The 27,436-nt window shown below is 43.8% G+C and overlaps 1 protein-coding gene across 1 annotated transcript in view; it reads left to right on the top strand.

The window, feature by feature from the left end:
- Positions 1 to 18,977, top strand: part of LOC138669762 (choline/ethanolaminephosphotransferase 1) — a 118,288-nt gene extending 99,311 nt beyond the window's left edge. The window contains exons 6-9 of the mRNA XM_069756490.1: positions 6,394 to 6,525; positions 14,661 to 14,819; positions 16,026 to 16,151; positions 16,618 to 18,977. Coding sequence (XP_069612591.1) covers positions 6,394 to 6,525; positions 14,661 to 14,819; positions 16,026 to 16,151; positions 16,618 to 16,737 — 537 coding nt within the window. The 3' untranslated portion in view covers positions 16,738 to 18,977. The remainder of the gene's footprint in view (positions 1 to 6,393; positions 6,526 to 14,660; positions 14,820 to 16,025; positions 16,152 to 16,617) is intronic.
- The last annotated feature ends 8,459 nt before the right edge of the window (positions 18,978 to 27,436 follow it).

Below are 27,436 nucleotides of genomic sequence, written 5' to 3'. Positions count from 1 at the left end.
GGTTTGTTCCGATGCATTTTGGCAAACAATAGCTGGCCTGCCAATGTCTTTTTAAAAGGAAAAAGTTTCCTTCTGGTGACTACCGGTAATTTAAACAAACCAGTAAAACTAGAAGACTGAATAATGTAGTGAACCTGGACATTCTACGTACATATTAGCTGAAGCCTTTAGAGTCTAATCTGTAGTTCTTAGGTCTTTGCAATGTGTCTGAGCATCTCCTAATCTGACCTTGGAGTGAATTTGCTGGAAGTCCACTACTGGTAAGATTGCCAACTGTCTGAATCTTTACTACAGAAAGAAGGAATAATCTTTCTCTTCAAATTGATGGTCAGCAACAATTGCTTCTCCAAGATCATTGCTTATGTTTTCCTTCCTTGGCACTGTGGTAATACATACCTCAAAGCTCCAGAACCACAAACTGCCAAACCTCAGATTTTTATAGAGCTGGTCAGTAGTGTTCAGCATTCCGATACTGTAAATATCGGGTATCGGCCGATATTCGCTGTATCGGAATTCCGATACCGAGTTCCGATACTTTTGCGATATCGGAAACCGGAATCGGAAGTTCCTATAGTGCAATGATGCACTATAATAAAGTGTAGGTGGTGCGTGGGCGGAGACTGCGTGCAGGCGGCTCTGTGCGTGCGTGCCGGGGCTCTGTGCGTGCTGGGGCTCTGTGCGTGCCTGCCAGGGCTCTGCAGCGTGCGGGGCTCTGTGCATGTGTGCAGGCATCATCCGATGTGACTTGTAGATGTAGACTTGCATCGGACGATGCCTACTACAGTGACAGTGATTGACACATTAGCCAATGATGGGACAGTAGTAGTCCCATCATCCGGCTAATGTGTTGAATGATAAAAGGCAAAAAACAAACAAACATGCGCATGCAACATGCCGCATGCTGCATGCATGCTACACACCCTCCTCCCCGGACTTCAGAATGGGCAGTGGATGCGTTGAAAAACTGCATCCGCTGCCCACGTCGAGGCACAAACTTCACAACGTGCGTCGGTACGTCGGCCCGACGCATAGCGACGGACCCGTACCGACAAGTGTGAAAGAGGCCTTAATGAGCGTTGAATTTAAAAAAAAGAGAAAAATAGCGTGGGCTCCCGCACAATTTTCTGTGTCAGAGGGGGAAAGCCGACGGCCGGGGACCATGGATATTGCGCCACAACCCCCCCTCCTCCTGGCTACGAATACCAGTCCGCAGCCGCCCAAGAAATGGCGCATCTTACAGGTGCGCCTATTCCGGCACTTAGCCCCTCTCTTCCCACTCCCATGTAGCTGTGGGATATGGGGTGATAAGGGGTTAATGTCACCTTGCTATTGTAAGGTGACATTAAGCCGGGTTAATAACGGAGAGGCGTCAATAAGACGCATATCCATTATTAATCCAATAGTAATAAAGGGTTAATAAAACACGCACACATTAGGAAAAAAGTATTTTAATATTCTTCATTTAACCATACTTACCATACTTCAGTGCCTGCAAAAAACGTAAAATAATAAACCGTATACTACCTGTCCGCCGTAGTCCAATTAATAACAAGTGTCCCACGACGATCTCCCCTATAGAACAGTAACATCGGGTGATGTCACTGCTCTATAGGACCTTCAGTGACACACTGACAGGAGACAATGCATCACTGAGGTTCCCTTAGGACAAAGTCTCACTTTATGGCAATTGCTGCGTGGGAATGCCAAAAGTGAGATTAGGGACTATTTTTATTACAGCGTCCGAGGAATACAGTGCGGAAGGATACCTTCCTCTCGTCATTGTGTTCCTGGAGCCCCTGGAGAGCGGTCGCAACCTCTGATGCTGCTGTTCTCCACGGGAGATCGTCATGGGACACTCGTGGATTTCTGCGGGCAGGGAGTATATTGGTTGTTTATTTTAATCTACTGTCCCATCATTGGCTAATGTGTCAATCACTGTCACTGTAGTAGGCATCGTCCGATGGGACTTGTGCCTGCACACACGCACAGAGCCCCGGCACGCCGCACAGAGCCCCGGCACGCCGCACAGAGCCCCGGTACGCCGCACAGAGCCCCGGCACGCCGCATAGAGCACCGGCACGCTGCACAGAGCCCCGGCAGGCCTGCAAAGAGCCCGGCACACCCGCACAGACCCCCCGGCAGGCACGCACAGACCCCCCGGCAGGCACGCATAGACCCCTGAGAGGCCCATACAGATCCCCAGCAGGCCCGCACAGACTTCGCCCGCACACACAGACACGCACAGTGTCCGCCCACGCACCGCCCACACTCTTCCCCCCTCCGGAACAGGATGTAGAAGGACAGAAGGGGCTTATTTACATTCCGATATTTTGGTCCCATTGACTTGCATGGGTATCTGTATCGGCGATATCCGACATTTTTTGGATATCGCCGATCCAATCCGATACTTTTGGATATCGGAAGGTATCGCTCAACACTACTGGTCACACTTACTGAGAGACAATCATTGGCACTGGGCTGCTACTTTCCTTCTTACTTCCTTTGAAAGCTGAACTGCGTTCTTCACACCTTGCTTCTGCATTTTTCCCTAAACAAATAGCACAATATAATGTGACATGTCCATCTGTGGCTGTGTGTACCTAATTGTAAGACCTTCTACCTAGATTTTTTTTAATGTCCCACTATCTCTAACAATAAAATTCAAAGTATTCTTACTTTTTTAAGGTTAAAAAGAACAAACAAACACTGTATACTATCATACAGACTAATAGAGAGACATTCATATATATGCGATGAATACGCTTATGTATTTAGATGTGTGCATTCTGTTGTATAGTAGAAAAATAAAAAGTTCCCCTGCATCCATGCAAAAACAGGAGTTGGTTATGTGGGCACTGTGATAGACTTTACACCACGTATTGGCCTGCGCAGAGGCACTGGAGAGTCCTCCATGCTGGCCAAATCGTGGTGTATTTTCTATCACTGAGCACTAATAAACTCCTGTTCTTGCATCGATGCTGGCGAGCGTCCCTATTTTAGGTTTGATATACTTTGGGGGCTAGGACTGTGTGCATTTGCATCCTGGCATATTCTATTGCCCCTGACCTGTTAGTGCAGTCAGATGAAGGGTGCCAGTGCCTCATTGTATATATTCTCTGACCTCTAGCAATAAATCTACTTCTCAGAACACTGTACTATATAGTGTATTGTGCCTGCTGCAGTGGAAGGCTCACATGTTACAATGGCCGTGACAACTAGAAATAAGGCTTACTAGACAAAACCATTCCGGACTGGGAAGGCTTATGTCAGTCATGTGGCATCCATTGTATGCATCTGCACCAAGCTGTGTAAGCCACAAACTAAGCACAGGGTTGAAAACCGTGTTGGGAGGAGACGTGAAATGAAAAATAAATGCAATGTATTCCTTTACATGGAGGCATTCTATATTATGTTCACATCGTGTTTTTAACATACATTTGACGCATAGGTTTTTACTGCAATTTATTCTATATATAAGGATATATGTCGGCAGGTTTTTGCTGTTTATTCTGAGATCGGCATAACATAAGGCAAGAGAGTCTTACTCCAGGGGTTTATCACTTACTCAGCTGTGTATTATAGTTCCAATACAATCAGTGTTTTATCAGCAGGAGATTATCACTGCTTGGCTAGGCCTCACATGCACTATAGTCAGGTTAATCTCTGATCCCGACCCTACCACTGATTTGGCAGCTTTTATCAGGACAGAAAAACTTGGCACACTGCCGCAACAGTTTGGCAATACAGTGTGAACATAGTTGGATGTGGGATGTGGCGCTGTGCAATGTCATAGTGAACACATGCACTAATATTCCAGCTGTATCCACTACACTAAACCTCGGTGTTTAGAGCCATGTTTCCCAAATCCAGTCCTCCCAACGCCCTAACAGATCATGATTTTAGTATTTCCTTAGTATTTCACAGGTGAGGGACCTGTGGCAGTGTCTGATGCATTGATTTATTCATCTGTGCAGTATTGGGAAACAGAAAAACAGGTGTTCCAGCTCCTTAAATAAAAAATCTTTATTGATCCATTTAAAACTACATAGTGGGCTTAAAATCCTAGTATAAGATGGATGCAAGCATATAAGAAAAGAGATATAAGCGATGTGTTTCGATTTAAACAGATCTTTGTCACAGCTGCACGTCCAGTCAAGACGGAGTTGCGCTCCTGTGGTGGTCGGTGAGCTGGCTGTGGATGTTGCCTCTTACTTTATTTTATTTAGCCCTGGGAAACGCTGGTTTAAAGGTACACCTCCATCAAGTGTACAACCCTTTTCAGGATCAAGGAGGGGCAACATCCATATAATGTAAAAGTAGTATTCACAATAATGAAAAATAGTTTCTATAAAAGAATAATCAAATATTGTTAAAAGCTGCATTCATGCATTGCATAATGGCTTATAACATCTATGCCACAATAAATGTTGTTGTGCCCAGTCATCTGTATTCTACATCAATATATGTGTGTATGAGATATATACTGTACAGGAGCCAATTATTCGTGTTGTTGTGACACAACTCCCTTTAGAAATCCCTTTTCTCATTTGGCTTACCCTCAATAAAGACCTGTTAGACATTTACTCAGTAATCCACTCAGACTCCTTAAAAATGACAATAACTTATTGTTAATAAACATGTCACATCAATCATTGCAATGAAATTCCTGCCATTATTCTTTCCTTTTGCCATTGTTGTAATCCCATGAATGCAGTTAATTGTTTGTTTCTTGGTAAACTACCGGCACATTTCATGGCGTGCACTCTCTGGGGATCTGGAATGGATCCAGCTGCTGTGTGCTGGATTATGCACATATGTTCTGCACAGATTATTACCCCGTCCTGAAATGGCATTAAAGGGATTATTTTAGAAAAACATTTTGATCTTAGAAAACCCCTTGAAACAGGACTAGTTGACCGGTCTTATTCATATTCCAGGTAGATTTACGATCCCAGCATAGTGGGCACACAGAAGAACTATCCCTAATTATAGAGGAAAAAAACTTAAAATAGGCTGATTAAATCAATTATTTTAACTGATCAAAATTAATGATATTGCAAAAAAGTGTACAAGTATGTTTGGCTAGTGGTGAAATGTATCCTTTTAACAAATCATTTTAAATCCATTTATTGAGTTGTGTTAGTACATGAAATGTTTATTTTAATTCCTATTGTTCATTCTCATCAATTTGAAAGGATAGAATTGCAAAATGCTTTTAGAAACAATTAATGTTTCAATTCTCTTGTTCAAAATCCTATCTGTTCTAATGAGCAGTAACTGAATCTGAATTGCTCTTACAAGCTCTTTCCATAGTGCTTGTAAGCACTGCTCAGAAGCTGGCTGGAGCACACTGTTGGCTCATGATTTGGCCAGGATTAGTGCCTCTGCCCTGCTCCAAAGCAAAGGTGTAGCTGCCTCTGCTTGTGTCACTGGAGGGCGGCACCATTCGGGTTCACTGTCAACAAATGCTCCTGATCCCAACTCACTAAAACAGGATGATGTTGAGAGAACCCCTTTAAGATGTTCTTCACTTATTCTAGCACAGTGATTCTCTTATCTTTAAATATTTATCTTATTGGCCTTATAATTCCAGATTGCAGCATAGAATACTTGTCTTCCATGGAAACAATGCACTGAAATGAAAGATCTTACTACTTTTCATGTAGAAGCTATGCTTGCCAGCTATTGCTGTTACATACTTATTATGGCATCCCCACTGTTTGTTTTTTCACTCCCTTTCAGAATGGCTAAGTAATGTGTCCAGGATTGGGCGAGAATAAGTCAATTCTTACCTTTTTGTATATAGTACATCTGCAAAATTCTCTCCCCCATGTACAGGAGAATCAAGGTTGTGTGACGGATCTACTGAGCATGTGTGACCTCCAGCACCGGAGGGGGACGTTCTGACAATTGGAGATCAACAGGGGTGCCATAACTGCTACATAGCAGCCATAGATCTAGACAGTGGAGAAATTTTTTAAATTATTGCAAACAAAAATTTTTTTTACATGGTTTTTACAGAGAAATAAAATAATGATTGTGTGATGGACCCAACATATTTTTTAAAATAATGATGACTTTGCAACCTCTTTAAGGAATTGCATGAACTGAAATGCGCTAGTACCTTGTGTGGATAGTCTCTTGCGTGTCTAATTTCAGCCCTTGCAGCTTTAATACTTTACACTCTGTATTTATAAATGAATGGTGCACTATGAAACAGCCTGGATTCAGCGCATGAGCTCCTGGAAAAGCTTCTGCAATAACACTAAGGAATCTTTGTGCCATGTCTAGTGTGTTTACTTCATATGGAGCCAGGTTGCTATAAGGCTTGTGGATATTAAAAATCATACTAAGTCCCATGTTGATTATTCTGCTTTTTTTTTTATCTCCAAGATTCCCGTCTTGAATGTACAAACAAAACTTGTTCCTGCGTTCTGCACTGTTGCTGGCACCATATTTTCCTCAATCAATTACTTTCGAGTTATCTTCACAGGTGGAGTAGGAAAAAATGGATCAACCATAGCTGTAAGTACAAACTCTGTACATTTTTAGATTCATAGTTTTTAGTTTTTTTTCATGGATCATGGCGAAATATAGCCAGAAATGTCCTCTGTAGAAACAGTATTATCTCACGCAAACGCCAACAGCAGAGAAACATGAAAAAATCAGAACATAACATAAGGCTTACATAAATTATTCATATTGGATATCCCCCACCAGATCCCACTGCACAAGCTTCACCGAACGCCAAAACTGATCCCAAGAGTCCAGCTAGGTCAGCTCGCTGACCTCAAAAGCCCATACCAAGGCAGCCGCCATGCATCCTAGAGTAGCCGCATGGCTGGAGATTTTAACAATGCCCATACACAATTTATTGAGAATATCCGCATGTAAATTGGCGGCTGTGCAGAGTTTAATCTGCTGTTTCAGCAGATTTCACTGAACTACCCAATTTCCATGACAGAAAGTTTGTAGTGAGAATATTCTGCATGCACGTACCCTAAGCATAGTTCATAGATGTGTATTCTAAGCTTGGCAAAGGTTAAATGTGACCTGACCAAATATGTGAAAAGATGCTTGGCCCGATACAACTCCGGATGAGCTCCTGCATTTTGATGATTATGTTTCCAGAGCTGCTTTTATATAAAATTTCCGTGGTCCTGACTAGATATGACTTGACACATCAGTTTAGGAGAGAGGACAATGCTGCTGTGACACCAATGAAATAAAATGGCGCTCCCCCTAAACTCGGCGAGGCAGCGATCCCGCTCTAGTGGTTTACCTGCACTACATCTCTGACATCTGTGACTGACTTGCCTACTGAAGGTATCGATGGAGGTGGAAGAAGTGCAGCAAAGACAAAATGAAGGCTCTCCAGCACCTCCCTCTGAGTCCATTCTGTAATGGATCATAGTTAGATCTACTGTAAACCTTAAAAAGTATCAAAGTTCATGAAGTGCAACCTATAGCCTAACCTGTTGGTCCAGTGGTGGACAGAAACCTCATGATACAGATGTGTTCGAATCGCGCGTTGGGGTAGAGGGACAAGAGCAAAAAAAGAAAAAAAGAACCACTCTTAAAGACTGCACACCACAATATATACTTGAACATATAAGCAGGTAAACTTTTATTGACAAACCAATAAAAACATCTAAAACCAATGAAGTACAAAAATCCTCATAATAATCCCTATAAATAGCAATAGCTGAAAAAAATAGCACGTATATGAACAATATGGAGGTAAATATATCACATTTAACACTGAATCATAATAATAAATCAGTATAATAATTAAGATACCAGATATGGCGCAAATATAGGGATTTTTGTGTACTCACCGTAAAATCCTTTTCTCCGAGCCATTCATTGGGGGACACAGACCGTGGGTGTATGCTGCCTGCTGACAATAGGAGGCTGACACTAAGTGATGCAAAAAGTTAGCTCCTCCCCTGCAGTATACACCCTCCTGCTGGCTCTCAGCTAACCAGTTCGGTGCAAAAGCAGTAGGAGATCAATAACAATATATGAGCGTATAGAATGTCATATTATAAAAAACAAGCATAAGCTAATAACAGGGTGGGAGCTGTGTCCCCCAATGAATGGCTCGGAGAAAAGGATTTTACGGTGAGTACACAAAAATCCCTATTTCTCCTTCGCCTCATTGGGGGACACAGACCGTGGGACGTCCCAAAGCAGTCCCTGGGTGGGGACAACAATAGATCAGGCCCTGTGTAACTTACTACTTACAAGTGCGCCACCGCGGCCTGCAGAGTCCACATGCCCAGACTCATATCTGTGGAAGTGTGGGAATTATAGTGCTTCAAGAATGCATGCGGACTGGACGAATCCGCAAGCTTGCAGGCGTGCCTTGCCGACGCCTGGTGCCTAGAACCCTTGATAGACAGGGAGATAGGCTGACATCTAGCACGGAAGGACTCCTGGATGGTGAAAAGAATTCAGCATGTTATCATGGTCGATGAAACGGCTAAACCCTTCCTGAAAATGTCAGGAAGCCTTCCTCTACCGTCAGGAAGCCCAAATAAAACGTCCAACCTTCAGAAGGACGCCGTCCTCAAGACGTACCTACTCAGAGCACTCACTTCGTCCAGAATATGGGGGATCTTATTCCATTTTGTGGACTGGAGCCAAAAGAGATGAGGGAAGAACTGTGCCCTCATAACAGTGGTAATACAGTACCACCTTGGTAACAAGGGATGGAGATGGCCTGAGGACAACCTTGCCTCGAAGGTAATAAGGGAAAAAAGTCTGAAAGAGCAGAGAAGCTAGCTCCGAAGACTCGTCAGAGTGAGAATATCGCAGAGGAGAACGGGACGACTTTCCCTAATAGTAAAGTCTGCCCAGATGAAAAAGGAGCCTACTGTAAGGCTCCTAGGAATAATAAGGTCCCAATGATCTAACGGTATGCGATAGGGAAGAACTACGTGTGAAAACTCCCTGTGAGAAAGTCCCTACTTGCAGTTGTGCTGCGATAAGGCGAGAAGATACTAGCTCCGCAAACAAAAAAAAAAACGGACGTGGTCAGTGCGGATCTCTGAGGATCACTGGGGCCCCTTTCTGCTTCCGAAAGGCTTTCGGAAGCAGTGGGAGTTACGGAAACTGGTACCACGGCAGAACCAGAGCATGGAGAGCCATGGCTCTTGGATCTCGAGGCCGAACCACGAACTCGAGTACATTGGCCTTCAGTCTGGATGTCATCCCACCTACAACTGGAGAGCTCCAGTAAGGACAGATCTGATGGAAGACTTCGGGGTGAAGTTCCCACTGACTTGAGGCGGAACCCTGACGGCTGAATTTGTTTGCCGTTCAGAGTTCTACTTCTGGGATATATCCTGCCGAGATCACCGAATAATAGACTTCGGCCCATCAGAGAAAGTGAGGTACCTCGGTCATGGCGCCTGACCATGGGTACCTGCTAGATGACTGACGTAAGGCACCGCCGTGGCATTATCCAATTGAATTCGGATAGAGTGACCCGCCAGAAGGCAGTGGACCTGCTGTAAGACTACCGTTCGGATCTCCAGAACAATGATGGGGAGAAGAAGACTGGCATTGGTATTTACTAATAACCATTGAACCGGGAGAAAGGCCCTGGATGAAGAAGGAGCTCAGAGACTATTGTCTGAAAGTCTGTTTGACTTGCTGAAAACGAGCGGAGCGAAGGAAACCGCTTCCATAGTCGTCACCATTTTTCCTCAGAACTCTCTTAGCAAATCGAATGAAATGAGGGGGTGAGTAATCAAGTCCTCAGAACTCTCCTTGCGCGAGCTCCCTGTTGAAGGGCCATGACCTTGTCTCGAGGAAGAATTACCATCCTTCTAGAAGTGTGCAGGATCATCCTCAAAAAGGATATCTGCTGGGCTGGAAATGAGGAGAACTTGTCTAAGTGTAGCTGCCAGCCCAGGAGAGAAGGTATCGCAAGAGATATAGACGACTCAGCGTAGTCCTGGAAGGGCGGCTAGACAGACCAAACAGGGCAGGACGAGCACGCTTCTAGAGTGCAAGAGAAACATGACATCCGCCATGACCCGAGCGAACACTCTGGGTGCGGAAGCAAGGCCGAAGGACAAGGTTGTGACTTGAAAATGCTGTTGACGAATGGAAAGGCGAAGGAATTTTTGCAGAGGGCAAGCAACCCGAATGTCGATGGATGCCGGAAACTGCACCTTTTTCTGTTGAAGTAATGGCTGAGCGGAGGAACTCCATCCAAAGAAGGAGGACCATGTCAAAGGTTGTTAGAAGTTTGAGGTCCAGGGTCGATCTTACTTTTCGTTCCCCTGTTTGGAACCAAGATCCCTTAGATCTAGACTGTGCTGGACAATCCTTATACAATCCTTTGTCAGACTCCCGCTCAAAGGATTTGATTGGCCAGTTGTTGCTGGTGTGAATCAAGGTAGTTAAGGTCTCCAGCTAGGAGACCATTGCTCTAGCAATCCATGCGGCCGCTAGGGAGGATAGAGCGCTGGACCCGAAGCCGCAAGACGGAACGAACCAGATTTGCTATCTGACAGTCCGTGGTATTTTTAATTGATGACCCATCGGGTAGGGATACTGGTAGGTATACCACAGGAGATTCTACCCGGTTAATCTGCCCCATGGCAGAATGTGCGGCTGCATCCAGCAGGTCACAGTCTCTTGCCATCTCCTCTTTTCACGGTGCAGAGATAAAAATTAGGAACCCTCGATCCATCAACCTCTTAACAGGGAAGTGGAGAGGAATTGTCCGCCTTCTTGCATCATCCGCTAAATAGTGGTGATGCAGAGGGGGGAGCTCGTACGCCAAAAAGGGTGCCTCTATATGTCCACAGAGTTCAGGTCTCCGGGTGGACAGGACAGGTTGTCTGGCGTTAGGCCTGGATGCAGAAGAGGAAACATGGAGACGACATTCCGTGTGCTCGTCTGTTGATGGTGTGGGGAGATCGGTGCCCTTTAAAGGACCCGTCGCCCTTAAAAAACAGGCCAGGCATGGCATCCCACGTAGAGGCTTCTGTCCAGTGAATCGCTTATCCGAATTGAATGGCAAATGCTCTCGAGGGAGTTTAGTCTCTGAAGCTCTGGCAAGCTCAGGCAATATCCAATCCATATTCAGAGCCTTGTTGTCATCAAATCATTGGTGAGGGAGCAGGAATCGAAAAACTTCCGTTTTCTAGATGACTGTATGTTTCTAGACGCCTGCACGTTTCTAGAATACTTGCGGCCCCTGCTAGTCGACGGCTCCCATGTAGGATAGGGACCATGTATATTGGTCTGGTCCTGCGAGCACTCCAAAAACAGAGGGTACACAGAGGGATTCAATCTCTTGGTCAGGGAACCATGGATTGGTCAGTGAAGAAGTCCACTGAGGGGAACTAGAGGATAAAGCTGGGGTCGGCGGCAGAGGGCTCCTCGGATTGATCAAGCGCCTTTAAGACCAGGGAATACTGGTCATTCGCATTTAAGACCGGGAAATACTGGTCATACGCCTGTAAGACCAGAGAATACTGGTGATGCACCTTTAAGACCAGAGAATACTGCTCATGCGCTTTTAAGACCAGAGAATACTGGTCATGCACCTTTAAGACCAGGGAATACTGGTCATGCACCTTTAAGACCAGGGAATACTGGTCATGCACCTTTAAGACCAGGGAATACTGGTCATGCGCCTTTAAGACCAGGGAATACTGGTCATGCGCCTTTAAGACCAGGGAATACTGGTCATGCGCCTTTAAGACCAGAGAATACTGGTCATGCACCTTTAAGACCAGGGAATACTGGTCATGTGCCTTTAAGACTGGGAATACTGGTCATGTGCCTTTAAGACCAGGTACTTCCTTACCCGGGTACTGATGTAGAGTCGATGTGCCCCTTTAATGCAAAAAAACTGTCACCCCCAGTGTGAGCTGGCCGGGTGGACCAAGATGGCCACCGGGAGCTGCAGAGTTGATAAAATCTCGCAGAGAGCGAGAAGCGCCAATTTGGGGGGCGGAGCCACAGACACGATGTTGAATAGGCCTAAGCCGGGGCCTAAATTTCTGTAGCCGGCGGACGTCACCAGTGGGTCGTTCCAGGATGCGGCCTACAAATCGGCCGAAGCCGGGGACTAAATTTTTGCAGCCATCCAGAGCGTTACCTCAGAGAGGTGGGCCACAGGGAAGTGGCTGAGGCTGACTGTCAGCATGTGGATATCCCTCTGAAGATGGATCCACTCACCATTGGTGCGCGTCCCGGCATGGAGCCGCCGCGGATGTGTGTTTCAGCGCTGTTCTGTGCAGCGTGGACGGTGCAGGGATAAGCCTCAATCCATCACCCCTTTGTTTGGGAGGTGGAGAGGAACCGTTCGCCTCCTTGTGCCATCCGCTTTCACAGTGGTGGGACAGTAGGGGCTGCTCGGACGCCATAGAGAGGGGCCTCTGTACAGCCACGGAGTTCAGTCCGGGTGGACAGGGCCAGTTATCCGGCATTAGGCCTGGCTCCAGGAGAGGATACATGGAGGCGACACTCCATGTGGTCGCCTGCTGCTGGTGTGGGGAGATCGGGACTCGAAGGAACCGTCGCCCCTGAAGTGAGCTCAGGCATGGCTTCCCACGTCGCAGGAGAGGGTACGGGGAGGTATATCCGCCGTGCTCGCCTGTTGATGGTTCGAGGGAGATCGGAACCTTGAAAGGAACCGTCGCCCCCTTCACTCCGTTAATTAAAAAATAAAAATAAACAATAAAATTAAAAACGTTGGGGTCTGAAACAGACCCATGTGCCTCCTACAGACACTAAGCAAGAACTGGTTAGCTGAGAGCCAGCAGGAGGGTGTATACTGCAGGGGAGGAGCTAACTTTTTTTGTATCACTTAGTGTCCGCCTCCTTTTGGCAGCAGGCAGCATACACCCACGGTCTGTGTCCCCCAATGAGGCAAAGAAGAAATGCCCTATATATATAAAGCCTCTTGAATACTCACAAACCTCCAATATAAGGAGTATGAACGATGCCCGTAAAAGCCCAAATGAACAAAACGGTATTTAAGCTTCTATTGTCAGCGTTTCCCTCACTCTTCCCCTGACGAAGCCGTCCTTGTAACGGCGATACGCGTGGGGTCTTTCCCCATATTTATCCCTGCCTCTTTACACCTTGCCCGTTTGGTGGCATTTCTTCATCTGCCTTGTATTATCTTTTTGGCTGGACCTGGGACCTTTGCATACCTTATTGATATGCGGCTATTATAGTCCCACATACGGGACATTAAGCGCATCTGCATACATTTGTATGGATTCTGGGCTGTTCACCGCTGCTTCATATATAAGTGGTCCATCAGATTTGCTGGCATACAGGTACCGGTTGTACTTTTGTTTTTTGGGGGCTAATTAGCCTTTGTGGACATAGCGTTTTGTTCATTTGGGCTTTTACGGGCATCGTTCATACTCCTTATATTGGAGGTTTGTGAGTATTCAAGAGGCTTTATATATATAGGGCATATTTGCGCCATATCTGGTATCTTAATTATTATACTGATTTATTATTATGATTCAGTGTTAAATGTGATATATTTACCTCCATATTGTTCATATACGTGCTCTTTTTTTCAGCTATTGCTATTTATAGGGATTATTATGAGGATTTTTGTACTTCATTGGTTTTAGATGTTTTTATTGGTTTGTCAATAAAAGTTTACCTGCTTATATGTTCAAGTATGTATTGTGGTGTGCAGTCTTTAAGAGTGGTTCATTTTTCTTTTTTTGCTCTTGATCTAGTATGTCACCACTCTTCTGCACCCCTTGATACTTAATGGTTGTTATTGGTAGTGCGCTGGTGTTTTCAATTTTGTAATTATTGGGGTAGAGGGACGTCTTACAGCCCTGGCCACTGCCCTGCACTAACTCATATCACAGGTAAAAGCTCTCACCCATATCATCTTGTTCAGCAAGCTATTTCTCCAAATGCATTGACACTTTATTAGCCACTGGCAGATATTAGAGGAATCTTAGTTTATTTCTAATGCACTTGCACTATAGCTTCTACCCTAATATAAATATTATAGTGGGATAGTTTATTACCCACTTCCATTTGGAGGCAGATACTATATATGCTATTTTATTTAAATACATATCAAGTGTTCACTATTGCTTACCCATCACTTCAGTCTTGAGTTTTTGGGGTAAGCAAGATTGATTTCACATTGTTAAATGGAGTTGAGAAAAATGTCTGGAAAACTGCAGTAAAAAAGACTCCCAAAAACAATACAAAAAAAAGTCTGCAGTCCAAAATATGAAAAAAGCTCTCCGAAAACGAACCAGAAAACCCAGCTGCTAATAAGAGCTATAGAAAAAAAGAATCCAGTGTTTCCTAAAAGTTTTTTTCATTTTGGAACACTTAGCGGGTTTGCCTGTCTGAAAACCACATCCGGTGTACATACCCCTGGAATGCAGCAGCAGAGCGCCACTATTCATTCACTGTAGTGGATTTTCTTGCAGCCTTATAGAGAATGATTGAAGCGTCGGTCGGGAGCAAGTGCCCTACTCTGCTAATAATTTCAGGTCCCTGCAGTTGGACCCCACAATCCATGAAGTTATTTCACCACTTTACAAATTCTGATACAGACATTACGGTGCTTAGCCTTTTGAAGAATTCTATGCAGTGTCACAGTCTAACTTGGTATTTTTCCGCTTCTATTTTAGGGAACCAGTGTATTATCTCCAATGTTACATATTGGAAGCGTGATTGTTCTGGCTACTATGATATACAAGAAATCTGCTGTACAGCTGTTTGAAAAGCACCCATGCCTTTATATTCTTGCATTTGGATGTGTTTCTGCCAAAGTAACAAATAAATTAGTGGTAAGAATTTAGTTTTTATTTTCTGTGAATTGACAGCATGTTGACAGTTCTGCCCTTATTTGTGCTGTTGTAGTCGAGCATGTATATGTTCTGCCGAGGACATACAGAGGAGCTAGGAGGGTAGAATTTGGTTGGCTGGTGGGGGCCAATGGATAAATGATGGGATCTTGTAGTTACTAGAAAGTCTCCACTGTATGGATGACTTACTCCCTCTGTCTACACCAGACCTAGACAACATTCGGTTTGCCAATGGGTTTGCTCCAGTCAGCAGAGCGGAGTGGCCCAGGAGATGCTGCTCCCTCGTTCCTATATTAAAATGTATTTGTCAGATCTGGGACAGAAGAGTGCCTGTCAGCCCCCTCCCCGAATTGCAGTGGTGTGATGAGGTCATCACATTGCTGGCATTTTAGATGGGGGCACGGTGAGGATTGTGGTTACTGCCAAGGCGCAATATAGTGGGAGAGGAATTGTGAAAGGCGCGACAGTATAGCAAGGGGCTGTGGGGTGGAGGGACTTTATGTAGAGATGCAGTATAGGGGGAATATTATAGAAATAAGCAGTTTGGAGAGGGGCAGTGTGTGTGGGGGAGGGGGGTGACATTATGGAGAAGGGCTATGTTGGGAAAGGGGGATATTATAGAGATGCTCAATGTTGGGAAAGGGGGATATATTATGGAATGGGATTCTGTGGGGTATATATGCAGTGGGGCATTGTGTGTGGGGAGGGTGATTTTGTGGAGGGGATATTATAGAGAAAGGCACTGTGGTGAGAGGTTATGTAGAGGGACACAATAGGGGATTATTATGGGCTGAATGTTGCACTCCTTTTGATCTGATATTAATGGATATTTAATCAACATTAGATTCTTGGACAACTCATTTTATAGTTTCTAATGTTGGTATATGCCTATCAGGATTGGTTATAAGTAGGGACAAGCGAATACCTTCGGTTAAGTCCTTATCCGAATAGCTATAAGCGCTTACCCAATAGCGGCATGTTGGGCTCTCCATGCATGTGGTGTTACTGTCACACAGCCGCGACACATGCAGCTGCGGAGCCGGACAGCTGATTATCGGGAGCGATCCGTGTTCGGTATGTGCTACAGTGATTCTGATACGGGCTTATCCCTAGTTATAAGTAGATGTATTGTTATATTGCAGAATGAAATGCGGAATAAATTGCATTGTTTCCATGTTTTTGTGATAGGTTGCTCATATGACGAAAAGTGAAATGCATTTGCAAGATACAGCTTTTATTGGACCTGCCCTTTTATTTTTCAATCAGTATTTTAACAGTTTCATTGATGAATATTTAGTCCTGTGGATTGCACTGGTAAGCTTCCATTACTGCTTCTTTTGTTTGCCTGTGTAGCTTGTTTCTTAAGCGCTTTCCCCACCTAATGACCACCAACATGCCTTTTTACTGTACTGAGATCATAAAATAGCATTCCATGACTGTTTAAAAAAAGCACAAAAAAAAAAAGCAGATGTTAGTTGTACATTATAGCACACACCATGCTGCATCAGCCAACACATCGGTTACTTCTCACACGACTCTGATCAGCTCCATGGATTCAAGACATCTTCAAAGTTTGGTTATGAAATAAACTAGTAAGCGTGCTGTCCCTGATGATGTCCTGTTCCAGGCTGGGGAATTGGGAGAAGTGTTGTGTATTTTATAATGAGGCAGATTACAAAAGTGATTAGGGTACAAAATATACTTAGAACATTTTAGGTATTGGACAACAGTAATGCTCCAAGATAAAACCCAGTAATGCAGTTGTATTTCTCTATTTCAGGTTCTGTCGATGGTTGACTTAGTCCGTTACAGTGTGAGCATCTGCAATCAAATAGCCTCTCATCTTCACATTGAAGTCTTCAGAATAAAGACACATGCTGCACATTCTAATCACCACTAAGTGTCCTAAACTTTTACTTTCAAAAATGCATGTTTCATAAGGAGAAGTTTACAAATCCAATATAGATTTTCAGCATTTTAGAAATACAAACTGGAACTCGCCAAATTCCGATTTATTGTTTCCTATGCTTGAAATGATGTTGCCGTAGCTATATAAGAATTCTGAAAGTATTCAGGCGTGATAAAATTAACAAACTTTTGGCTATTAGAAAGATTTTAATATCCAGTATTTTAAATTTAACAAATATCAAACCTTGGTTTATAAAGTGTAACTCCATCCAAAAGTAAAATAGGATGAGAGGGAAAAGCAAAGTCTTTCTAGCCTGGCAAGTATACTTGTAGCAGAGCAGAGGGTTACTAATGTGGCACAACGGTCTGTGGTTTTACACAGGTCTGCAGTTACTTCATCATCCCGAGGGGCGAGTCGTATAGTGAAAAGGCCGTGTTTCCCCAAAAGTCGAGGATTTTTTGCCCTGCAGTCTTATCAGAACAATTTTTGGCCAGTGGAGCTTATAGTCACATGTGGCTGATAATTTGGTAATGGCATGAATAGGAGAAAATATTCTAGCCAAACCCATCACCTGGAAAAAAAATCATAACTCAATTTAGGATAGAATTTGCCTTTTATAAGTTATGAAATGCACATATCAATGAATCATGGAAGTTCTCATACATTTTTTTGTGCTGTTAACAAAGTGACAGTTTATATATTCTGCTAAGGAAATGGCTGCACTGAGGGAGAGCTTTAAAGGGCTTGTCTGGTATTTTTGAAATGTAGGCTAACAAAACAAGATGTATTAAAAAAAAAAACATTATTCACATATTCAATCACCACTGCTCTGGTTGGTCCTCTTTAGTCCTGCAGAGATGTTTCATTCATCACTTACCTGACCTCTGCAGCCAGTCATGGCTTAGGCAGTAATGTTTGGCACGTTTATGACCCTGCTGACTCGAGTGATTGGCTGAAATGGTCGTAGTGGATGATGGACTCCATTTATGCAGAACTGGCAGGGAATACTAGAGCAACAGCAGTGGGGGACTGAATAAAAAAATTAATGTTTCTTAGTATTTTGATATATTTTGCCATGAGCCCAATTAAAAAAAAAAAAAAAAAAGCATACCATACAACCATTTAATAACACATCCAAGCATACATTTCCCATATATTTCCAATATATTGAGCCTGACAATCTAAAGAGAAGACCCAACCTGTTGTGCAAACTATATTTGCTTATATGTAACAACATGGCATTAACAATATGGTAGCCATATAAAAAAAATATACACAAACAGATCTCATAATTGAACAAAGTGATTACCCCTGGAACCTTCTTAAAAAATAATGCTGGCATTCACTAACTAGACTGGTCTATTGTTATGTAGGGAAAAAAGTATTTAAACCACTATTTTCCTATTTTTTTTTTTCCTCGCTTAACTCCGGTTAGATAACTCTATTGCAACCCTGATCCCCAGAAGTTGGAGCCCCGGGCTTATTGTCCAGACTAAAGAGTATAAGATAATACTTTGTTACACTATAAATTCTCCGTTTCTCCCAGATCAGAATGATGGTATCACATTAAAACATGGCTGCAACTTTCAAAGTATAAAACCTTACAATATCATGATCACTTTTTTTTATATTGTTTGTGGCATAACCCCTTTAATTAAATATGATTATTTAGTGAGTGTGGGTCGCACGTCTGTAACCCACATCTCTCCCAGAATTTCCCTTCCTCTCATATTGATAGGGGAGGCATTCATGCCTGTGCTGTTCCCTACGTTCATCTTTTATGGAATTTGGAATATAAATGTAATTTCTAAGACAACCGCTTTACCGATTTTTATTCTGATTCCAGGCCACTTGCCATACAATGATGGTTTACAGACTATTCATAACCTAACACATGTTCCCTCAGGAAACTCTTCATGCATTTTTCCAAGGTTATTGCAGATAACATTTTGGGAGCAATGTAATTCCAGGAGCACTTAACAAAGCTGAAGCTTTATACATTGGAGTGTGCTATGTTTTTTGCTTTCTTTTATTGCATTTCATTGCATTTTCTTTAACAATAAGTGCAAATTCTCTTTATTGACTTCAATTTCCCATCTACATAATACACGCTGCTTCTTAAAGTTTCTTGTACATTTTCAAATCATGAAGTTTTATTTTTACTGTATTTTCATTTTCTTTATAGATTGACTAACTGCCAAATAAAAAAAATAAAACCCATATGAAAACTAGCATGGTTATTCCCAAGTTATTGTATATGATCTATTATATAATTTTTGTAATTTCAAGGTTGTCTGAGCCATTATAGATGTATCTAGATCTTCCTGGGAAACTCCTTTTAACTTTGTCAGCTGTCGCCATTGTTGCAGCTAATATGAGCTGATTAGACGAACCCTTTATGGTCAATAATCACATGCCTCACTAATCACAAAGTGTTAGTATATCCTAGTGATGTCATCCGTCTGAAATGAAAAATCCTCTTTTACGTAAAACTTGATTTATTTTTTTAACTGCTCAACAACTCTTTCCATACACATGGACGTCTTCCACCACTGCATTGAGTGTGCTTAGATGTGCCTACTCCATACATCGCAGATGCTGACTGTGTCAAGCTTAACAGTGGCATTTATAAAGCCCCCAACTTGGTAGCCATCACTCCAAAGCCCATTAGCCTCATACACAACAAGATTGCGAGTCGCCAATAGATTTCTTTTGCAGCTAGGAGCCTTGTGAAGGCCTATGCAATGGCATTTCCCTCTATGAAGCCCTGCCTTCGGCTGTGCTTTGTAGGAGAGCAATAATTATACAATAGCCTCTAACATTAATGGTGAAATAGAAAAGTTAGCATATTTAGTATTTGCAAGTAAGGAATTGTCAGAATAATTATAATTTATTTTGTCACATATGATGAAAAAAAAAAAAAACCCTGTAAGCTCCAGAATTGATGTTTTATCGATTACCCTTGAGAGCACCATGAAAGGGGAGCCACCCATCAAGGACATGAAACCTACAGGCTAAAAAGGGCAGTACTTCTCCCTCACATCAGTTGGTTTCCTGTCCTTGATGGGGAACCTCTTGGCAGGTGTACCTGAAAACAGAAGACTGATGTTACTTCCCAGGCCTGACCAGCCGGCTCATCCCTTCCCTGCCTCAACTTATGAGGGTCCCTGGAAGCACCACGGAGGGTCCAAAGGGAGTTTCTTGTGGGCGAAGGTGAACACCACGCTTTTGCGTGGCTCGTTCAAAAGCACACTCCTGGAGTGGCTGGATGGTGCTGGCTGAGGAGTTGTCCTTGGAACGCATTGCCAGGTGATGCACTGCTGTGGGTTTGCTTCATTGCTTAGTGCCAGAGGCGTGTCAGTAGGACGCAAGCCGGTGGCACGCCTGGATGACGCGTGGGCAGGAACAACCAGAAAGGGTGCAGGCAGAAGCGCAGGTCCATTATATAAGTTAAACATGACCACTGGACAAGCGCTTCTGGGTTCAGCTGTCCCCTTTAGGAGAATGGAGACTGAGCAACAGCCTGATGGAAAGCCCCAGGAACAGATGGAGAGGCAGCATCCCTGTGGCAGTGGGGGGTGACAGTTGTGTCACAGAAAAATGTTTTGTTTTTTTTATGTAAAAGTTCAAATCACCCCCCCTTTCGCCCCATTCAAAATAAAACAATAAAAAAAATCAAATATACACATATTTTGCCATCTCCACATTCGCCTGATCTATCAAATTAAAAAAAATTAACCAGATCGCTAAATGGCGTAACGAGAAGAAAAAAAAGTCAAAATACCAGAATTATGTTTTTTTGGTTGCTGCAACATTGCATTAAAATGCAGTAACGGGCAACCAAAAGATCATATCTGCGCCAATATGGTATCACGTTAAACGTCAGCTCGGCGAGAAAAAAACAAGCTCTCACCAGCCAGAGATCACAAAAAATTGAGACGCTACAAGCCTCGGAAAATGACACAATTTTCTGTTTTTGTTATTTTTTTTAAACAAACTTTGGATTTTTTTTCTTCACCACTTAAATAAAAAAGAACCTATGCGTGTTTGGTGTCTGTGAACTCATAAGGACCTGGAGAATGATAATGGCTGGTCAGTTTTTGCATTTGGTGAACATGGTAAAAAAAAATCCCAAAAAAACATTGTGGAATTGCTCTTTTTTGCAATTTCACCGCACTTGGAATTTTTTTCACGTTTTTGAGTACACGACATGGTAAAACCAATGGTGTTGTTCAAAAGTACAACTTGTCCCGCAAAAAACAATGATGGTGTTGAAATAGGTTTGTTTGGAGAGGTGAAGGGCAGAGTTGTGTGTTTTAAATATAAACTTATAATGGATCTTTAGGCAGACTGGATTTTCTCCATAGACTTTTGCACACCTGGAGCATCGCTGTAGGAAACGTGTTTGCAGCATGTGCCAGGGTTGTCTCCATGTTTGCGGAGTTGTTCTATGTATAGGAGGTGCAGCTTTATCCAGGGCACTTTGCAGTGTTTCTTTATAATGTTTCAGTGCAGAGTCAGAACATGAAAAAGAGGAGATTGGGGCCAATGATGACTGCAAATTCTTCACAAATTTCTGGGTGTTAACGGCACATATATTTCTGTAAGTGTGGAAAGAGAGGGTGTCCTGAGAGGCGTGACAGTTTCCAGCAGAGAAAGAAAGAAGATTGTGGTCAGTGCGGGTTAGGGGAGTTGGAAAAATCATGTACTGAGCAGAGACGGGAGAAGACCAGGTCAAGGGAGTTTCCATCTTCATGAGTAGGAGAGCTAATAAGTTGTGAAAGGCCGAATGTGGAGGTTAGAGATAAAAAGATGAATGTCAGATGGGGAGAGGGGAAACCAATGGGGATGTTAAAGTCTCCCATGATGAGGGTGGGGATGTCACAGGAGAGAGAAAATGTGGAAGCCAGATGGCAAAGTGATCAAGGATCTGACAGGAGGGAACCAGAGGATGATATGCAACCACCACTCACATGGAGAAGGGGATGTAGAGTCTGACAGTGTGTACCTCAAAAGAAGGGAAGATAAGTGAGCGTATTTGGTGGGGATAACCTGAAAGGTTGATAGAAGCAGTCCAACGCCTCCTGGTCCGTTGTCCGATCTTGGGGTATGCGAGAAAAAGTCCACCATATGAGAGAGTAGCAGTAGCGGTGGTGCCTGACTGCTGGATCCATGTTTCAGTAAGAGCCAGAAGGTTAAGAAAATCAGAAAGGAATAAGTTGTGGATGAAGGAGAGTTTATTACACACAGAGCACCAATTTGAAAGGGCACAGTTAAGAGACAGAAGGCATGCAGGGAATATTAATGAGATTTGAGGGGTTTCTGAGTGTAGTAGGTGAGGGTTTCAACTTACTATAACATGAATGGCCAGAGTTGGGAGAGATCTGCGACTAGGAGGATAGAAAGAGTGAGCAGATAGTTAAAGAAGTTGTCCACTACTATAACTTTTTTTTCATAAATCTTGCTATTATGTGCTACTCAAAAAATCCACTGTGTTTATTTTAGCAATATTACCTTTTATCATGCTGTAGCAGCACATCCTCAGTGCTGGCTCCAGCTCTTATGGGGTTAATCGACCACTTCCTTTCTCCTGACTTATTGTGCTCTAATACTACAAGTTCCATGATGCATTGCACTGGCCTGTAAGCCGGAACCTAGCACACCCACTCCAAAACACCCCCAAACCCCTCCCTCCTCTACCTTCAATAAGATTTGTGATGTCATTTCTGTCTAACCTCCTCTTTTACATTTGTCCAACCCACACTCCATTACACACAGATAGATATGGGATGGATAGATATGGGATAGATAGATAGATGACGTCATCCAAAGCTCCTGTGAAGGTCAATGGAAGGAGGACAGCCTATTTCCAACAGAACCAAGGAGTGAGACAGAGCTGCAGCCTCTGTCCAATGCTCTTTAACAACTACATCAATGAGCTGGCGGTGGCCCTAGAGTCCTCCTCAGCACCAGGACTCACCCTCCATGACACCCAGGTGAAATTTCTGCTGCATGCGGATGACCACGTGCTGTTGTCGCTAACTGAGAAAGGCCTCCAAGATCATCTGAAAATCCTAGAGACCTTCAGCAGCACATGGGCACTGCCAATCAACCAGAAGAAAACAAATATGGTGTTCCAGAAAAGAACGCAGAAACCTCCTGGCCATCCTACCTTTATGATAGACAACCGTCTGCTTACAGAAACCAACAGGTACACCTACCTGGGAATAGAACTCAGCCAGTCAGGGAGCTTCAAGCAAGCCATAGAGTTACTAAAAGACAAGGCATCCAAAGCCGCCTATGCCATCAGAAGACGTCTGTGCCATCTCAAGGCACCAGTAACCGTCTGGCTAAAAATCTTTGACTCCTTCATTGCCCCAATCCTTCTGCATGGCAGTGAGGTCTGGGGCCCAGTCTCATACCCAAACTGGTCAAAGTGGGACGCTGGACCAACTGAAATATTCTACTTAGAGTTCTGCAAGCATCTTCTCCAAGTACATCGGAGCACATCAAACAGCACCTGCTGAGCAGAGCTGGGCAGATTCCCACTACACATCGCAATAAAAAAGAAGGCGCTGTCATTCAAGGCTCATCTACAAAGTAGCAGTCCCAGTTCCTACCATCACAAAGCCTTCCTACACCAGGAAGCCTCCCAACAAAAAGTACCCAAAGCCAGTCTGACCAAGCCATCAACCTACATGGCCTGACAAAAGGTGAAATCCAGAACATGGTACACAAAGTCGAAAAGGAATATCTCAGCATCTGGAGGAAAGACATAAACAAATCAAGAAACTGACGATATACCAGAACCTACAGAGGGAGTACAAAACTGGCTCCATATCTAGAGAAACTAGAAAACCCCAAAGAGCGTCAGATCCTGAGTCGATACAGACTGAGCACCCACAGCCTACTCATCGAATCCGGGCGGCACCTCCATGGAGGAGGAAGAGAAACTACCGATAATACTGGGGGAAGAGGAAAGTGCAGCGGCCATAGCGGTGGAATATGTCAGTGCCTGCCACAGACTAAGAGTAGCTTGATATGTCATGGTCTCCTGTACCCCACCCTGGACATGTCCCTATCCCCCGGCTAAAGAGCCTGATATGTCATGCACTCCTATACCCCACCCTGGAAACATCCCCTATCCAAAAAAAGGAGCCTGATACATCCTGAACCTCTATATGCCTCCCTTTCTCCCTTCCCCCCCCCCCATCCACCTATTTTTACCATTTGCTTTGGCAATGCTAACGTACTTAGTCCTGCCAATAAAGCTCATTTGAATTTGATAGATATGGGATGGATAGATAGATATGGGATAGATAGATATGGGATAGATAATAATTTTTATTTATATAGCACCAACATATTCTGCAGCACTTTACAATTAAGCAGGGACATGTACAGACAATAAATTCAATACAAGTTAAGACAATTTAAACAGTGACATTAGGAGTGAGGTCCCTGCTCGCAAGCTTACAATCTACAAGGAAATGGGGGGACACAATAGGTGAAAAGTGCTTGTTATTTCAGGTCTGGCAATTATAATAAATAGGGATTTTCATATAAAGCTGCATGATCTGGTCATCAGCCCGTGTGTTTAAGTGCAATAGTTAAGTATCAAGTGCAGTTATCGTGTGCATGGAGGGTGTGGAGACATGAATAGTAGGGTGCAGATTCAGAATAATATTTGGAAGGAGGGAACAGGGCAAAGTTAGTTTACTGAGTAGTTGATGTGGTAGGCTTGTTTGAAGAGATGGGTTTTCAAAGCGCGCATGAATAGGTCGGGGCTAGGTATCAGTCTGATCATCTGGTGAAGTGCATTCCAGAAAGCTGACACAGCATGAGAGAAGTCTTGGAGACGGAGGTACGAGGTTCAGATTATGGGGGATGTTCGTCTTAGATCATTTGTAGAACTGAGGGCACATGTAGGGTGAAAGACAGAGATGAGAGAGGAGCTATAAGGCGGTGTAGAACTGTGGAGAGCTTTGTGGGTGAGAGAGATGAGTTTATACTGGACCCTGTAGCGAATGGGTAGCCAGTGTAATGACTGGCACAAGATGGAGGCATCGGTGAAGCGGCTGGACAGAAATATGACCCTGGCTGCCGCATTCAAGATTGATTGCAGAGGAGAAAGTTTGGTAAGAGGGAAACCAATCAGAAGAAAGTTGCAGTAGTCCAGGCGAGCATGAATAAGAGCGACAGTAAGAGTCTAAAGGTACCTTCACACATAACGATATTGTTAACGATATCGTTGCTTTTTATGACGTAGTAACGATATCGTTAATGAAATCGTTATGTGTGACAGCGACCAACGATCAGGCCCCTGCTGGGAGATCGTTGGTCGCTGAATAAAGTCCAGAACTTTATTTCGTTGCTGGACTCCTGCTGACATCGCTGGATCGGCGTGTGTGACACCGATCCAGCGATGTCTTCACTGGTAACCAGGGTAAACATCGGGTAACTAAGCGCAGGGCCGCGCTTAGTAACCCGATGTTTACCCTGGTTACCATCCTAAAAGTAAAAAAAAAAAAAACACTACATACTTACCTACCGCTGTCTGTCCCCGGCGCTGTGCTCTGCTCTCCTCCTGTACTGGCTGTGAGCGTCGGTCAGCCGGAAAGCAGAGCGGTGACGTCACCGCTCTGCTTTCCGGCAGCTGTGCTCACACAGACAGTACAGGAGGAGAGCAGAGCACAGCGCTGGAGGACAGACGGCTGTAGGTAAGTATGTACTGTTTGTTTTTTTTTACTTTTAGGATGGTAACCAGGGTAAACATCGGGTTACTAAGCGCGGCCCTGCGCTTAGTTACCCGATGTTTACCCTGGTTACCGACATCGTTGGTCGCTGGAGAGCAGTCTGTGTGACAGCTCTCCAGCGACCAAACAGCGACGCTGCAGCGATCCGGATCGTTGTCGGTATCGCTGCAGCGTCGCTTAATGTGAAGGTACCTTTAGCAGTTTCAAAGGTGAGAAAAGGTCGGATTCTGGAGATGTTTTTAAGATGCAGGTGACAAGAGCTAGTGAGTGATCGAATATAGGTAGTAAAGGAAAGTTCGGTGTTGAATATGACCCCAAGACAGCGGGCATGTGTTATGGAAATTTGGTTTGGATAAATCTATCCCTGTGTGTGCTGCGGCCGTTCCCAATAAGACTGAGTATTTTGAGCGCTCATCAAGAATGGACTGTACACCATTGTGACAGAAAAACATTCCATCAATACTGATGATTTATTGTACATACATAGTTTTATAATTGCATATAGAAAGGAGGTGGTTAGGGGTGGTTAGTTAATTACCATATTGTCTAACTCCTCTGTTATTGGTTATCTAAATATATATGGAATATTGTGATTAATGCACATATGAATGCTGATTAAGCAACTAAAATGTAGCTCTCTGCATCTAGGACAAAGTTGAGACATCTGATCATCACTTAATACATCTGGTGCTGTTTTGCTTTTTTGGGTGTCTGGAAAGTACCGAGGAAACATCTGGCCTAGCTCATATGGTCAAGTTGAGCAATTGATTATAAACTAACTGAGTATATAGATATATTTGCGTTTATATGAGTATATATGATTATAACGGAGTATACATGCAAGTGAGATCTAGATGATATATATATTTCCATCACAATCCTCCCTTAGATATCACTTGCCCTAATCCTAGCCTCCTGTCCCAAAGCGCTGCAACTCTTTTGTGCTGCCGGTGAACTGACTCATGCCTAGCGCATATGCCCCACTCCGTACAGACTTCGCAAATGGGCGGTCAGGAGATCTGTCCCTAACGGGGGTTCGTTGCAATAAGTCTCTTAGTCAATAGCATGTGTAATGTATTCTTTATCAGGTAGGTCATCTATTTGGTCAGGCAGGGCATCCACAACATCATTCTGGCTTGGGTGTCATCCTCTGGTAGGGGAGCTTTCTTGCAATGCGATGCGTGGATCCAAGTGGGTCTTCCCTCCAGCTTCACAGAGGTTGGTGTCATCAGCGGCACTTGGACAGGACCATCAAATCTGGGATTGAGGTGGTGTTCTTCTTACAAACTTTTTTCACCAACACCCAGTCTCCTGGCTTCAAGGAGTGAGTACCGGACACTGAATCTGGATCTGGAAATGAAGAAGAAAACTCGAGAATGGATATTAGCAAGTTTTCTTGGTGAGTTCAATTACATAAGCAGACAAAGTATCATATTGCATAGTCAGCTGCTGAGGGAAAGAATACCCCTAACCTGGGACTAGACCCAAACAAAATTTTCATATGGTTACAGCTTTTCTGGGCCTCTGGGAGTGTGCCTAACACTAAATAGTGTGATTAGGAGTGTCTCAAGCCATGGTTTGTTTGTCTCTTGGGCAACTTTCAACATCCTGTTCTTAAGTGTCCCATTCGGTCTTTCTACTTTATCGCTGCTCTGGGGACTGTAGGGAGTGCATAGGCCTAAAACTGACCCTACTGCTGACCAGATCTCCCGTGTGATATTTGCTGTGAATGCGTGTCCCTGGTCACTTTCTATCACTTCTGGGACCCCATATCTGCATATCTCATCTCTGAGAGTAGCTTCTTTGCAGTAGTCTTTGACTGGTTCCTCACTGGGAAAGCTTCTGGCCATCCTGAGAACATGTCCATGACCACAAGGGCATATTCAAATCCTTTATTTGGTGGCATTTGGATGTGTTCTATCTGGATTCTCTGG

The sequence above is a fragment of the Ranitomeya imitator genome, chromosome 3 (assembly GCF_032444005.1).
Source record: "Ranitomeya imitator isolate aRanImi1 chromosome 3, aRanImi1.pri, whole genome shotgun sequence".
Lineage (NCBI taxonomy): Eukaryota > Metazoa > Chordata > Amphibia > Anura > Dendrobatidae > Ranitomeya > Ranitomeya imitator.
This window is presented reverse-complemented; position numbering and strand designations above follow the sequence as displayed.